The sequence below is a fragment of the Phaethon aethereus genome (genome assembly GCF_964289735.1).
Source record: "Phaethon aethereus genome assembly, chromosome: 3".
NCBI classification, from domain to species: Eukaryota; Metazoa; Chordata; class Aves; order Phaethontiformes; family Phaethontidae; genus Phaethon; species Phaethon aethereus.
The window spans coordinates 129,317,441-129,333,141 of record NC_138576.1 but is presented as its reverse complement, the minus strand read 5'-3'; the positions used below and the strand labels follow the sequence as shown (position 1 = coordinate 129,333,141).

General features: G+C 40.8%; 1 protein-coding gene across 1 annotated transcript in view; it reads left to right on the top strand.

Moving 5' to 3' along the window:
• Nucleotides 1-2,641: 2,641 nt before the first annotated feature.
• The window catches only part of XRN2 (5'-3' exoribonuclease 2), a gene marked incomplete at its 5' end in the record, with an annotated part of 51,949 nt that continues 38,889 nt past the window's right edge, over nt 2,642-15,701 (top strand). The window contains 13 exons of the mRNA XM_081998042.1: nt 2,642-2,716; nt 9,567-9,694; nt 9,775-9,886; nt 11,142-11,253; nt 12,372-12,430; nt 12,507-12,596; nt 13,704-13,776; nt 13,874-13,924; nt 14,271-14,428; nt 14,841-14,915; nt 15,016-15,149; nt 15,243-15,300; nt 15,400-15,507. Coding sequence (XP_081854168.1) covers nt 2,642-2,716; nt 9,567-9,694; nt 9,775-9,886; nt 11,142-11,253; nt 12,372-12,430; nt 12,507-12,596; nt 13,704-13,776; nt 13,874-13,924; nt 14,271-14,428; nt 14,841-14,915; nt 15,016-15,149; nt 15,243-15,300; nt 15,400-15,507 — 1,233 coding nt within the window. The remainder of the gene's footprint in view (nt 2,717-9,566; nt 9,695-9,774; nt 9,887-11,141; nt 11,254-12,371; nt 12,431-12,506; nt 12,597-13,703; nt 13,777-13,873; nt 13,925-14,270; nt 14,429-14,840; nt 14,916-15,015; nt 15,150-15,242; nt 15,301-15,399; nt 15,508-15,701) is intronic.

The window sequence follows — 15,701 nt, the reverse complement described above, 5'->3', positions numbered from 1 at the left end:
CCAGTCTTAGGCGCTTTCCATTTCCTCAGTCCAGCTCAGCCACAGACATGCAACTCATGACAGATGACAGATGGCTTTGGGAGCTTCTGCTAAGGCAGTATCTCTCTTTTGGTGTTTAAGCGATAGCCGAGTTCCTCTAGAGCATTATTTATTATACTCTTATTGTGCACAGACTCATTAGATGCAAAACATTCTGCCAGTCAACTTTATTCTGCTCCTTCACAGCTGTCATACTGACAGCCCGATGCCGATGACAGGTGATGGTGATGGACAGGGGGACTGTAATCAATACAGCCTTAGCAGATTTAAATCAGCATGCCACTCACCTACGGGAAATGCTGTAACGAAAAGTATTCCCGTATTCCTGCTGTGTACGTGCAACAACTTGGTGCTATGTTCTTTTTTCATACGTCATATGCACACAGTCGTGAGGCACAACTTCGGCTCATGCCCCTGTATGTCTGCGCACAAAAACAAGTTAGCACGTAGGAGCTGATGAAAAAATGCCGGATGAGTGCCGTTATCTGGTGAGCCGAAATGGGGTCTGTGTGGGCACGCAGCCCTGACTCCGAGACCCTGCAGACAGAGGCGCAACACGCAGAGGCGGTGGCTGTACTCGGGAGAGCTTGGGGAGTGGAGAATCGCTGCTGTCTTCAGACGCCAACGGGGAAGCTGATGGAGCTGGCGGTTGCTTCCCAGGAAAGGAGGTTGCGCTGGGAAAAGAGCTCATCCCCACTCTGAATCAGACATTAGGCAGAAACTGTTACTGCTGCTTGTCAGCGAGATTATTTTTCTCCAGTGGCAGACTTCTGCTGCTGCTTCCTGCACAAGAGAAGACTCCGTACTTTTCAGTTCCCTGGTGCACACCTGGCACAAGAGCAAAACCCTCCCGCTCAGCTGCCTCTGCCGTGCCCGTCTTGTTCTTAAAAAGCTGTGCTTTCATCTAGCAAGTACCAGGGATGCTGCTCCAGTGAGGACGCCAGGTCACAAGTTTCTACAGCATGACTTTTGCTTTAGAAATATTTGTAAGGTTTCGGGGTTTGTTTTTTTTTTTTTAGCAAAACATAGATTGACTTTTCAAGGAAATGTTTGTTGCAGTATTAATTTTTTCAGTGCTTGTTTACGCAAGTAATTATAAGATAAGATGTTCATGTTTCATTTGCATTTGCTAGTGCTGCCGTCTTCTGTTTTTTTTTAGCATTATCAGAAAAACAACTGATTGCCCATCAATACAAACAAAATGTTAATACTAAGCTGTCTTACTCTATACAAAATTCCAGGAGGAGAAGCACTACAATAGGAAACTTCAATCAGTGTACATTTTGTAAGGAACAGATAATAGACAATCGTTGGCTGATACTACAGATGTGGTGCTAACACAAAGTTGCTGGGGAAATTTATTCAAGTCACAGATTTTATTAAGAGGAGTGACAACAGAAAATGGCTTAACAACAGCCAAGTGAGGCTAAGAATAATGAGAAATACAATATTGGGTTAATTTGTTCTACAGCAAATTAGCAAGGTAGAAAGGCTCCCCTCCCCTCCCCAAATAAGCGGCATTGACTCAATAAGCACTGCTGAGGTTTTGTTATTTTTGTTAATGATTCCCAGGCAGCTTTTTCATGTCCTCACTCCCGTCACTGCCCTCCTAATGAAGTTGGTGTATAGCAACGGGACACAGCAGAGCACAAAATCTTCCTCGTGTTAATCCCATTTAATACCTGAAGGTTTAATTCCATTTGAACATCGTCAAACGGCTAACTTAATAGTATTTGCTTATGCAACAGGCAAAGCGACGGGACAGGACTTCTTTCCGCTGCCTCTTGTGACCGTCACGCATCACACCAAGCGATTTTACGCTCGCTGCTTCTGACAACGTCCCCTCAGCTTCTGCTGCCCTCCTGGAGCACCCCTGCGCTCCTTTTAAACAGCTACCAACAGCCCCTCTCTCCTTCCTAAGGGGAAAAGGCCTGTTCCAGAGCCTCGCCCTTCAGTCCGATTTCCTTACTGTGGAGGCAGGCGCACTGAACAGAAAGCAGGCCCACAGCATTTGACAGATTTGACAGCCATGCCCCACATCACTTTTGTCATGTGCCTTCTGCCTAAACCGTCCCACAGAAGTGGAATACCATCCCACATTGGCAAGCCGCTTTTTTTCCACAAGGTTTTTTGTTAATCGAAGTAAAGTTTTCACACAGAGCCTTGCTGGAGTAAGGAGGGTATGTAGTGCTGCCTCAGTTGTCAGTCTGGTCTCAGGCTTTTCCCTTCTGCCTCTGCTTGCCTTTAGGCTGTCACCTTTGTGCCTAAGGAGCCCCCCTACAGATTTAGGGGCGAGGTGACACCACGGACCCCCCACGACAGGCCAGGGGCGAGCCCAGACCGCGGCGCTACCACCAATCACCTCACGTCGCCATGGCGCCCTCAACTCCGCGCCTGCGCACTCTGCCGCCCCGCCTCTAAAATGGCGGGCTCGGCGCGTGAACCTCACGTGACCGCTCCCTCCCTCCCGCCGCGGGCGCGCGCGCTCCCCCATGGTGCCCCGCGCTGCCCTCTGCCCCCGGAAGCGCTGCTCGCCGCCTCGCCCGGCGCCGCCGCCGTTGCCGAGAGCCGCGGTCCGGCCGCCTCCGCGCTCCGGCCCGCCATGGGAGTCCCGGCCTTCTTCCGCTGGCTCAGCCGCAAGTACCCTTCCATCATCGTCAACTGTGTGGAGGAGAAGGTGAGGCGGGCCGTCCGCCGGGCCTCCTGTCCCGAGTTGGGCCCCGTGTCCCGGGTCGGGCCTGCTGATGGCCGTCCTGTGACTCCATGGGGCTACAGTAGTGCTGTGGGGCGGGGGAAGGCGGGGGGGAGGGGGTGGTGGTGGTGGTGGTGGTGTCAGGGCAGTTTAGGAAGCATTACCTGGTGATGTTTAGTGTCTGCCCGTACTGTGCCGCCTCCAGCTCCCTCTTTGCTCTCTCGGGCGCTCCGTGTGCCTTTTCAAGGAGTTTTGTTTCTTTGGGAGTCTTGTTTTGTTTTGTTGTTGGTTTTGGCGGGGGGAGGTTTTGGGTTTGGTTTTTGGTTTTGGGTTTGGTTTTTTTTGACTGGGTGCTTTCAAACTCTGTGGAGGCGGCCGGTGCCGAGGAGAAGTTGACGTGCCTGCTTGGTTTTCGCCGGCGTGCGTGAGCGGTTCAGCGGTTTGGGAGGAATGGGGTTTTGGAGCAGGGAATCGGATTTCTCGTACAGTTTTCTAGTTTTCAGCCGATTGGTTGAAACGCGAACCCTTCCCAGTGTAGTGGCCTCTGCCGCTGTGTTGCTTTGGGCAAAAAAAGTAGGTTGTGTGAACGTGTTTGGCAAAACTTACGGTGAACAGAGACTAGCGAGGATACTTTTTGCTGTTTCTTGTTTTGTCTCTATGTTCTTTGTAGTCCTTGCTTTTCAACAACTTTTTTGTAAATTACAAGCTGAAGCACACTTTAGGACTTGTTGAAAGCAAAAGTGAGGCTGCCTGTCTTGAAAAGAGTAAGGAAATGCAAGTGTAAATGGTTAAAAACAAATTGTGGGTCTGAAAACACGCTTGTCTCTGTGAGACCACCCTGATTTCAGGAGGATCAGTTCCATCATCCTGCTTATGATGTGGGCTCACAGGAAAGCTGGTGCCAGTGCAGGAGTGAGGGCAGGACTGAGATATTTGAGAAGAAACTGGGCTGTCCTTCATAGCTGCATGGGGTTTATGTAAGATTGAAATGATATCTTGGCGTACATATAGTCAGACGCTTCCTTAGGCTCTCATTCTTCTAGCATTTGAATACCTTACAATTGTATTATTTTCAGTTCTTACTATTTTTGTCGGTCTTTTCTTTCACGTATTAGTCTTTCTGCAGTTTCCTACTTTACTCTGATTTTTTTTTTGTGTCCACCATCACGGGATATCATGCTTGAATCCAAGATTTAAAACAAGTCTGTAGTTGTACTCTTTAACCTTGAGTAGCTTCAGCTTTTTTTTTTTTTTTGGTCTCATTGCTGGTATTTTCTAGTATAGGAGAAATATCTCCTGCCCAAACAGGGAGCTGATTTTTCCAATGGTAGCCTCTAAAATCTGTCTTTTCATAGCAAGAGAAGATGCTTTTTGGAGAAGACTTAGTCCCAGCCTAGCTGCTGGACTCCTCAGGTGGTCTTCACTAACTGGCAACTCATAGGAGGTACAATTTGTTGATTGCTTTAAGCTGGCTGGTCACTGCCTTCAGCTGGTGACTTCTGTTTATCCTCTCCCTTCCATCAGCACTGAGGTTGGTGTGGTTATCTGGGGAACCCTTTCTAGGAAGTAACACAGCTGAAGTAATGTTTGGTTATATGTTTTTGCTGGGCATGTTCTCAGATAGGCTGGTTTCTTTGTGCACATTGCTGCAGCCACATGAATGCTTATGCCACCCTGAGGGACATGGTAGGAGGTGGAAGGTGACAGAGAGGGTGGGGTTGTCTCCCTTCAGCGACAGCATGGACTTGCATTGGATTCAAATAGTTGCACTGTGGTAGCTTTACAGGGCAGTGAACACGGCAAGTTATTCTCTTCAGGGCTACCTTAGCCAAAGTTTTTTCTTGAGTTCATGCTTCCCAAACTGTTTTTCCTGTATGCTTTTCCAAATAATTTGTATCATCTTTTGTCAGGTTGTACTAGCTGCATTCTGCTCTTCATCGTAATACTGTTTTTGAAAGTTCACATCCCTGCTGCCGAGCACGTGCTGTGGCTTCTCCCTTTTTGCTGCCTCCTGTTCTGCCCTGGGAGAGATGTGCCTCACATTTGAGAAACACTGTACTGTGAAGGAGATAGGAATGTGTGGGCAAGGGAGAGAAGATAAGGGAAAAGAGAGTAAAGTGATTGAATTATGTATTGACACTGGGGTTTTTTGACGGCGTGTATTACCTGCCTGCTTTCAGCAAGACTTCAGTATATGCTAATGGTAGGCAGATCAGTTTTAATATTCAGTTCTTGTTACAGTCAGGGTGTTTTGTATTTCAGATTCAGGCAGTGAAACAGAATCATAAGTTTGGATTAATTAAATGTTGTACAGTTGAAACTGTGAGTTACTCTTATTTTTATTACAGCTGTGGTTTGTTAGCCTCTTTCAGCATGATGTGTGATATTTATTTTACCTGTAGCCGCAAGAAGTGAATTTCTTACACAGTGGCTAGATAAGATTTGAGGATTTGTCTGCCTGAGGGAACTATTACAGAAAAAGGCAGGTTTTGGGTTTACAAGTGTAGTTTAATAGCCGCTCATATGAGCGCTTGCTGCAGAATAAGCTGTTGGCAGCTAGCAGTGCTTGTTCTAGTCGCTCTACTAAACTCTTGGGGTTTGTGTCATCTCTGATGTGATCTGTTCTGAGGATCTGGGTAACCCTCAGTTTAGAGGGCTGTCAGGTGCATGTGTCATGTTCATGTCTGCCAGAGAAAAGTGGGTGGCAAGGGTATTCGGGGGGAATTGGAGAACGTTGTGTCTCTACCAGCTACACCCCTTGAGCATATGACTGTTGACATGGCATTCACCGTCTCCCAGCTGGGGCTGTGGGTTTTCGGAATACTAACATCTGAACGTGTGTGTGTATCCTGCCTGTCATCTTCAACTCAAACTGGTTCATTTGCTTTAAGCCCTTTTCACCAAAAAGGGGGAAGTCAAAAAGGTGAATAGTTTGTTCTTTTGCTTATAGTCAGCATCCTATCTGGCTGTAGGGTCCAAGCCTTCCGCTCATCTTCGTTATGTCAGAACTTCACTTGCATGAATGAACATCCATTTCGGCAATAAAGTTAGACTGTGGAGAGAGCATCTTAATAGTTATCTGTCATATTTATAACCATGCTGGCAAGATAGCCTTGGCGCTCAGTAACCACTAGGTGAAGTTTAGTTGTGATGTTTTGAAGCAGTGTCCTTCTGATCAAAAGGATGCAGATAGAGTTTTGACAATATAAAGTAGATTCTTTTACAGGTTTGTCTTTACTATGAATGGGTGTTTCATATTTTTGTCTTACAAGCTTGTCCAGCTGCTTCTGGATAATGTTTTAAAATCTGTCTATTTAAAAGCAGTCACAATTTAAACAGCAAATATGTCTGCAATCTGTAACAATTCAGTACAGTTTTCTCTAAGAGTGGAAGACTTATCTTTTTCATCACATTTGTAAACATTTAGATTAATCTTTATGTAATCAAAACTGCTCTAATATTTAGCTAAATAAAGGCTTGTATAGTCTTGGTTTTACTGAGTTTATGATTGTATATCCTTTTTTTTGTCTTTAATAATTAAGCTTGTAACAGTGTATGTTTCTTATTAAAATAAATTGAAAGAGATGACAAATTCCATTGGGTCAAGTTAGATTTACCGTAACTGAAATGTCAGATCCTGATGTCCTCATCCATGTTGCTTTGTTCCAACTTGAGAACACGTTGCAATTACAGTAAGGACAGCACATGGGTAAATCATAATAATTAATTTTTTTTATATTCAAATCTGGTCATAAATTTGAGTGGACTAGAACAGTAGTGAGAAGCTGTAGTTTGTCTTACTGTAGATGAATTTAAACTTCTCTCATGATGTAATCAGCTCTGTGTGTATTTTAGGATTGCTATAAATCTCTCTAATCAGAAATTTTCTATCTCCTGGTAGCTTGTCTCTTTGAAATATTAAAAAGTTGATCCTTGTTCTCTTACCTTGCTAGATTATTTCTGTTTCTTAAATCTGATTAATCTTCTTCTTAAGCTGAGCAGGAAGAATAAGAGGAAGATCTTGAAGATAATATAAAATCCAGGAGAGAATATTCTTAATCAAATCATACGAGTTAATACAGCTGCAACTAAAGTATCATATTTGAAGATCTATTTTTCAATGGTTTCAAAAGAGGCTGTAGATTAAAAGTGAACAGTTTAGTTATATCACAAGAGATATCACTCCCAGATACTTAAACCTTTTACAAGGCTGTTATATTAAAAATCTAATAGGTTTATGAGAATGTAATGGTGAAGTTGCTGACATAGTGGTATGCAGATGAAAACTGAATGGCTTTCGAAGCCATCTAAAGGAGATCATACTTATTTTGCTTTACCTTCAAGACTGAAAATAAGGTCTGTGACAGGGGCAATTTTATTTTCCATATCACACAGTTGTAAGCCTTTGATATCTTCCGAGTCACAGTTAGCTCTGGCAAGAGGTTTGATGAATGATCAAGTAGAACACAAGGCAAGCTTCTCAGCCCATTATCTGATGTAAACCGGAACGAATACTCTTCATTTAAAATTGTGTGTGTTGGTTACCCAGAGTAACTTTATTAGAACTGCAAGCTCCAGTGCAGTGTTTGCACCTGACGATTAGTTTCTGCTAAAACCATGTGATGTTTGTGTGTGTGGTCTAGAAAGTTCAGTAGAGGAAGCAAACAGTGGCCAAGATTTCATCTGTCAGGATTTGACTAGTTTGGATGAAGAGCATAAGAAAGATGTGAATTAGCACAAATTTTATCTGTTTTAAAGAAGTGAAATAGAGGGACTTAATGTTCAGTTATTTTAAAATGACTTCACAAAGTTGCCCTGAAAGAATTTCATATACCTATAACTGTGAAAAATGTAAATACCAAATAAAGACTTTTTTTGGAGGTTTTAATTTTTGCCTTTTATGAGTGGGATAAGTTCAGCTAGTTCTGCTACTACTCTAAGCAGAAAAATGGTAAGAAAGTCGATGGTACAATCTGTAAGCTGTTTTTTGTTCCGCGCCCCCCCTGAATCTGATAGTTTTGAGGTCTGTATTAGGGATGTGGGAAACTCATTAAATGAGTAGCAGGCAGCAAATCTGCAAACAGAAGTTCGGAGGAAGTGCTTGGTGTTGGCTCATCAGCTACAGTAAGTTTCATGTGAATGCGAGAACCAGCCATATCACATTTTTCCCTCCTGTCTCATGCAATCCTGTGGTCATAACCTTTACATAACATGACTTTTTTTATTTATTTCACTTTGTGCCTAGCTATTCAATGGTACACTTTATTCAAACTTTACCATATGTTGTAACCCTTTCCAGTCATAATTTCTCTGAAAATCATTTGACTTTTTCTTGATCAGCTCATGTCTCTTCCGTCATTGATGCTATTGGTCTTTAATTCAGTGGTTTCCATGTTTGGCTTTGGTGGTATTGCTTGGAAAGGGAGAATGCCGAGTTGCTCACAGTCTCTGTGGGAGTGTTGCCAATTGCCTTTTGACCAAAACAAAACAAAAACCCCACAAAAAAACACAAACCAAAACCAACAACAAAACCCCAAATAAAACAAACAACAAAACCCAAATGTTTGGTGAGGAAACAAAATTGAACATGGTTGCTAATACACCTTGTAAAGGAGCTACTCTCTGAAACACTCACCAGTGTTTCAAAGCTGCGTTTTTTGACAGCTCGAGAGAAGGGGTGAGTTTTTTATGTAGGTGTTATAGTGCCAAACTCCAGTCTCTGCTCTGGAGCTGATGAGAGAGACTGTTCTCTTCACCTGGATAGTTACTTGTCATTGACATGACAGCATACGCAGAATAATGTGGCATTAATTATTACTTCCAATTCAGCTGAGATTTGGTTTTGTTGCACTTCTGGGTTTACCTTGTATAGCCTGTTGTAAGCGTTCAAGAACACCGGCATAGTACAGGAACATAGGTGATTTAGGGGGATTATAAGTTCGCATCGAGTTTACCATCTGCACTGTGGCCTGAGTTTCATGTTCATTAGGCAGCAGCCTGGCAGCAGAAAAAGCAGTGACGTAGAGGAAGTGAAGCATTAGAGTCGGATGTTTACTTATTTTCTGAAGTGGAGGGTAAGGACTGGATCTTATTTAGCATTTCAAATGTATCCCCAGGCAAACTCAGGGGCAGGAGTTGAAGAGTTCAGGGGTTTGAGCATCTCTGTGCATTGGATAGTCGTGAGGAAAAGTAGGACCTATATACCCAAAGTGGAGATTTGGCTGGTGGGATCCGAAAGGATCTTCTTTCTTTGTATAGAGGAATCTGGGAAGAGTCTTCTTTCTAGTTAAACCTCTCATCTTTTGCTCACCAGGATGTGCTGATATACTTTGGGAAGCTTATCATGTCATCAGCTGTCGGCGAATCACTTTTACTGCCCTGCCTCCCCGAGTTGTGTATGGGACTTAAATATCAGATTGCAGTGAGAAAAGGCAGAGGTGCAAGTTTGTTTGGATGTGTCAGCCTGGGGACCTAAGTGTTTAAAGTAGAAGGATTTTAATCCTTCTTGGTTACCATGTTAAAGTTACAGCATCATATCATAAACTTTGAAGTCCCTTTGCTAAATTTTGAGGGAGTCAGTATGTTCCTGGCAGTAAAAGGAATTGCTTTCTTGAATAGTACGAAACTTAATAATAATATGGAAACTTCTTGTTTATAATGTCAATCAACAGAAATGAAACAACTCTGCCGTAACACATCATAATGTCTTCTAGCTGTGCTAGTTTATAAACTTTTTTTTTTTTAGAAAATGAGCCTGTGCATTAATACCTCTGTTGGTTATTTGTAATACTTTGCTAATCAAGTACTCAAATGTTTGTTTCAACTGCGTTCACAGGCTAAAGAGTGCAATGGCGTCAAGGCTCCGATTGATACGAGCAAACCTAACCCTAATGAGGTGGAGTTCGATAACCTGTATTTGGATATGAATGGTATAATTCACCCTTGTACACACCCAGAAGACAAGTAAGGCAGTTTTTTGTCCCTTTACAAATAAGATTTATTGATAACATTTCAGATGTTAAATTGAATGGTTTACATTTTAGGCCAGCGCCCAAAAATGAAGATGAAATGATGGTTGCGATTTTTGAGTATATTGACAGGATCTTCAACATTGTAAGACCAAGGCGACTTCTTTACATGGCTATAGACGGAGTAGTAAGTATTGATATATTTAGTTCCCAGTAATGGCTGTTTGTGAAATTAAGGTAGATGCTGCCTGCTCTTGTAAGATCCTTTGGGAAATAGCTTTCTAACATGAAAAACTACAAGTAAAATATACTGTTAATTTAATTTTGGTGAGGGAAATTCAAAATATTCATGGGTCTTGGTGTCCACAGGGTTGTATGAGCTGGCTAATGTATCTTACTGCAGTCTGAACTTTGCTTCTGAAAAGCAGGAAAGTCTGTAAGACAGTAACACTCTGAAACAACTCATGTTCCTCTGTTCTGTGGCTTTAGTAATAATTTATGCCGCAGGCTGGGAAAAATCAGAAAACCGTTTAAGCAGATGCACTTAAAATGGGCAGTGACTTAGTTGTTCTGCAGAATATTTTACAGGCTAGCCTTAAGGGACATTTGAGGCTGAAAGATTGTCTTTCTCCATACCCAATCCTTACCTCGCATCAGTTGGTCTAATGAAAGATGCTACCTTTTCTTAATAACTTTAATAAGCTTTACTGAGTATTTTTCTGTGCAGATTGCATAGTCTCACTGAGAGATGCCAAAACAGCCTAGCAGAGGCTGCTGGTAGGCCTTTTGAGTTTTGGCTATTTCTTCAGGCTTTTGAGTTCCTTAAAGATAAAATGAGTATCATTAAGTAAAAAGATTTTTAACTTGAATTCAAGTGCAGGAGTTCCTAACATATGAGTGTATGTAGAAGTAATCCCAACCAGATGTTGATATAGCCTTTTAAAAACCCCAAAATACCTGCTATAAGTAATAGCTAACTACTGTCTGCCATATTCTTTTTATTTTCAAGAGAGTGAGGAATACAATTGTAGGAGTTTCTTGTTGGAGAAAGGGCATGTGATAAATAAGTCTCTGATACACGTCACTGTATATTTCATTTATTTTGTAAGGGAAACTTTGAGTCCTTGAGCATTGTGGATTTCTGATTTCTGAGATGGGGATACAGCTGTGCACACTGCCAGCTTACCTCACCGAGAAGCTTAAGAGACCTATTCAGAAACACGCCCCGCTCCCTGTGCTGCCATATGAGAGCTAGTGGTGATGTGAGGGAGGGACAACAGAAATCCCTGTTCCAGTTCAGATTGATGTCTTGTTAAAAGCTGGTATAATTACAGACTGGCCAATTTCAAAAGACTTGTCTTGGCTACCGAAAACAACTAACAGAAAGGAAGCGATTGTCCAGATGCAATAACTGAACCAAGCATTATTATACCTTTTTTTAGGCTCCACGTGCAAAAATGAATCAACAGCGGTCAAGAAGATTCAGAGCATCAAAAGAGGGCATGGAAGCTGCTGAAGAGAAGCAAAAAATAAGACAAGAAATTCTGGCGAAAGGTAGAACTGTGAACCTATCTGAGGTTTTTCCAGTGAGAGTCACCTTGGTTTTTTTTGAACGCCTCAGTAAGGTTCAGAAAAGGGATGTCTTGCTTAGTGGGTACTTGTCTGTGTGTTACTAGAAGGAAGGGTAGCAAGCCTACAGAAGGACAGATCTGTGTTTTCTAAAGTTAAGAGCTAAGCTAAAACAAAATGTCACTTTTTTTATTCTGCTTGAAGTAGATTTGTGTTGAGTACTCTTAATTCCTTTAGAAAAAAATTCCAACATAAGAGCAGGGATAAATGTAGTAGTGGGAAACTAATCAAAACTCTTATGGAAGGAAGTACAAATTTGTAGGGCTTGATAAAAGGAGAGCTGAGGCTTAAAAGCAGGAATCAAATGAAAATATTGCTGCAGAGGAATAATGAACTGCAAGCAAGGGTAGTTATTTGGCAGTGGAAACTCTAAACTCAGTGAGGAAACGACATCAGTGCAACTTTCTAAGGGTGACAGCAACATGGCTCGGGTGAAAGGAGTGTGTGGAGCTGAAGCATGCTGTCTGGGCTGGAGCAGTTAATTCAGGTGGCTGTGTAGGAGGAATGAATGCTGTAGCCCAAGTGAGAGGGCCATTGTGTAACCTAGGTAGAGATTAAAAAGGGAGGACAAAGACGTTTTTAACATTTCTTCCTGTAGCATTTCTAGACTATGAAGACCCTTTATGAAGCTCAGAGATGAGAGAAGTTGGTGTAACCCTCTTTGTGAGCCCAAGTGAATAGATAGTGGAAACATAGGGGAGAATATGTAAGAAAATAATTATTTCCTAATGTTTTATCTCATTTAGCAAGCTTAGTTCCTTTGAGATTTCTTTCACAGTCTTTTGACAGAATAGGTAGTGAAATCACTTTTCTGAAGTAACGTTTGTACATGTACTAATACCTTATTTTAAGATGGAGATAATATAATGGTAAGAACTGTTTCAGTTTTGTTGGGTTTTTGTTTGTTTTTGTTTTGTTTTAACAAACTAACTTTCAGTAAGTGTTAATTGTTAACAGGGGAGCCATCTGGGTTTTGTATCATGTAAAAATGTTTTTAATGTTCCATATGGATTTACTTTTGTGCAATGTTTTTATTGCTCTAGGTGGCATTCTTCCTCCAGAAGAAGTGAAAGAGAGATTTGACAGCAACTGTATTACCCCGGTAAGTAATCTTGCACTTTAACCAGCAATTGCCAATGTCTGAATGAAGGTTTAATTTTTCTTCCGTCACTTTTTAGGGAACTGAGTTTATGGACAATCTTGCTAAATGTCTCCGCTATTACATTGCTGACCGTTTGAACAGTGACCCAGGGTGGAAAAATTTGACGGTAAGTTTCACAGTTTCATACTTCAGGAAAATTAAGGTGATCTATTAGGCTGGGTTGGGATATGATTGAAGAGTATAAATTTAACAGATTTCTCTCACCTTCTGGCACTGTGCTGTTCTTAATAATGGACCAGCTTGCACATTCTGCTGGGACTTCAGAGGTACATTTCATCCTAATAACACAATCTAATAGCACCGTTTGTTTTGATTTCATTTAAGAGCAATGAAAAGACTTAATAGGAGAAGCTACAATTTGATATAATGGGAGACAGGGTTTTAGGAATACTTCTTTTGGGAAAAGTGTCAAGATACATAGTATATGTATTCTTTTCACTATTTCTTTTTTTAACTCGTTTGCTACCTCAGGTAGGCTGCACTTTCTCCTTTATTCTAATGGTGGATGGCAGTAGATCACAGGCAACGAAAATGATACATATCAGCTTTCTTGCCTTTCTGGACTTTGAAATTCTCTCCTCCTGTTCCTCAGCCACTCTGCTCCCACTGAATTTTGTTTATGGCAAGCCTGTATTTACTCTGTACAAGAGGGCATAATAGTCAGTCTTCTCAGATGCAGCTGTCTGGTTTATTTTCCATAAGTTGACTGTTAAAGTGGTCTAATTGGAGGGCAGTTGACTCTGTTTAATTCCCTCCACCAGACATGAGTTTTATAAAGGCTAATGCTCATCTGGACATCGGTGTAGGGAAGTGTACAATGTGATCATGTATCTGCGTATCTACAAGTTTAGAAGATCCAAAGGGAAGTGGGCGTATGTCTGCTTTATCTGTTAGTTCTTTATTGTGTATTTCGATTGCTCTGATAATTTATCAGGAAACTTAAAATATGTTAATGATGTGAACATTTCAGTGGTATTTGAATCAATATGTCAACTTCATCCTAGAATTAGTAGAGAAAAATGAAGGTCTATTCATTGGCTCCAAACTCCTAAATAATTTCATTTTGAATCATAATTATTTTAGCTGAAACTGCAAATTAGGATTTCAAGTATTCATAAGTCAGATTCAGTATTCAGTATATGAACTACATAAGTTTGTTTTTTTTTTTTACTGTGGCATCATAAATTGTTTACATGATTTAAATGTTTCACAGGTTATTTTGTCTGATGCTAGTGCTCCTGGTGAAGGTGAACATAAAATCATGGATTACATTAGAAGACAAAGAGGTAAAATTCGAATAAATGTGAACATTTGGTTTTAAGGTATGGTCAGTAATAATTTATTTTACATGACCTTGACTAAATGTAATTTTCTTTTGTGTAGCTCAACCAAACCATGACCCAAACACTCATCACTGTCTGTGTGGGGCTGATGGTAAGTTCTCTTTTGCTAGCAGTGTGTCTGTGAAGCTTTCTTACACTGTTTTATCATTGAGTTGGGCTGTAGTTTTTAGGCTTACACTTGTATTTGTGTAAATAATCCAGTGTATTTTGTTAGTTTTTAGAAGCCCTTTGTAATATTTGGGGAAGGATCTAGCACTGTCCATAGCTGAAGGGCTGATTTTCACATAGTTGTACTATCTAGGTAGTTTGTGGATAAGCACATCTATGTGTTCATACTTGCTTAAGGTAGAATGTACTTTGCGTTTTAACTTTTTTCTAAAAAAAGCTTAATAATGTTTATCTGTCATTATCTTTTATTTTTCTCTTTTGATTGATAGCTGATCTAATTATGCTTGGGTTAGCTACACATGAACCCAACTTCACTATAATTAGGGAAGAGTTTAAACCAAATAAACCCAAGCCATGTGCTCTTTGTAACCAGATGGGTCATGAGGTTAAGGATTGCCAAGGCTTGCCCAGAGAAAAACAAGGCAAGGTAAGAATTTTGCTATTTCTAGAAATTCTTTTTATCAGTAATATGTTTTAATGAGATCTCCAAATTGTTCTTGCGGTTGGTTTTGGCTGATAGAATGCAAATTATATTACGGGAATTACCTAGCTTTCCTCTTACAGTAGTAAGGAAAAATTGTATTTCTGTAGCACAAAAATATGCCAAACCTAACGTCCCCAGTTGTGATGTTTTGTTGTTTGTGTGTTTTTCACTGGTGAGAGAAAATGATCAGTAATTTAACAGACATGCAAAGTAGCAAAATGCATGCTCGGCATAAGAACTTGAGAAACTGTACTGGTGTTACCTCTTAGCTCCTCTCAAAGTAAGCCTTTAAAATTGAGCTGGAGAAACTTCAAGGTAAGCTTGGATGTAATGCACCTCTTTCGTTTTATTTTAGCACGATCAGTTTGCAGACAGTCTTCCTATTGCTGAACAAGAATTTATCTTCATCCGATTATGTGTTTTGCGAGAGGTATGTTGAAGCAATTACTGCATGTGAGTTATATAAATAATATTTTTAAACTCCATGCACACTGTCTTCTAATGTCCTCTTTCTTGTGTGTCTGTTGCAGTATTTGGAAAGAGAACTCACTATGGCCAGTTTGCCTTTCACTTTCGATTTTGAAAGAAGTGTTGATGACTGGGTCTTTATGTGCTTCTTTGTGGGAAATGACTTTCTTCCTCATCTGCCATCTTTGGAGATCAGGTAGATGAGAATATTATGTTTTCTTTTCCCACAAGTATACCTACTGTGGTTTTAATTTATAAGAATCTCATGCTTTTGTTTGTTTGTTTTTAGGGAGGGAGCAATTGATCGCTTGGTTAACATATATAAAAATGTGGTGCACAAAACAGGGGTAAATTTTTTTTGCTTTTTCCTTAAAAATAGCTGAGTGTTTACTACAAAAAGAAGCTTTTTTTTCAATGATACTGTTTTCTAATTTTCTAATTTGCAGGGCTACCTCACAGAAAGTGGTTTTGTCAACCTGCAGCGAGTCCAGATGATCATGTTAGCTGTTGGAGAAGTTGAAGATAGTATTTTCAAAAAGAGAAAAGATGACGATGTAATTTTTTTGTTACATTCTTGGTTTTAATCACTTGTGTTACTGTTGGACACTGACACTCCTTTAGTAGAAGAAGAAAAAATCCAAACTTTGTGTTCTTTTATTATAAGCTCTAGTGAATTCATCTGTATTCAAAAAGGAATTGAGTGCTTCCAGTTGAATTTCTTTCCCTGGACTGCAAGGCCTGTTTTTCT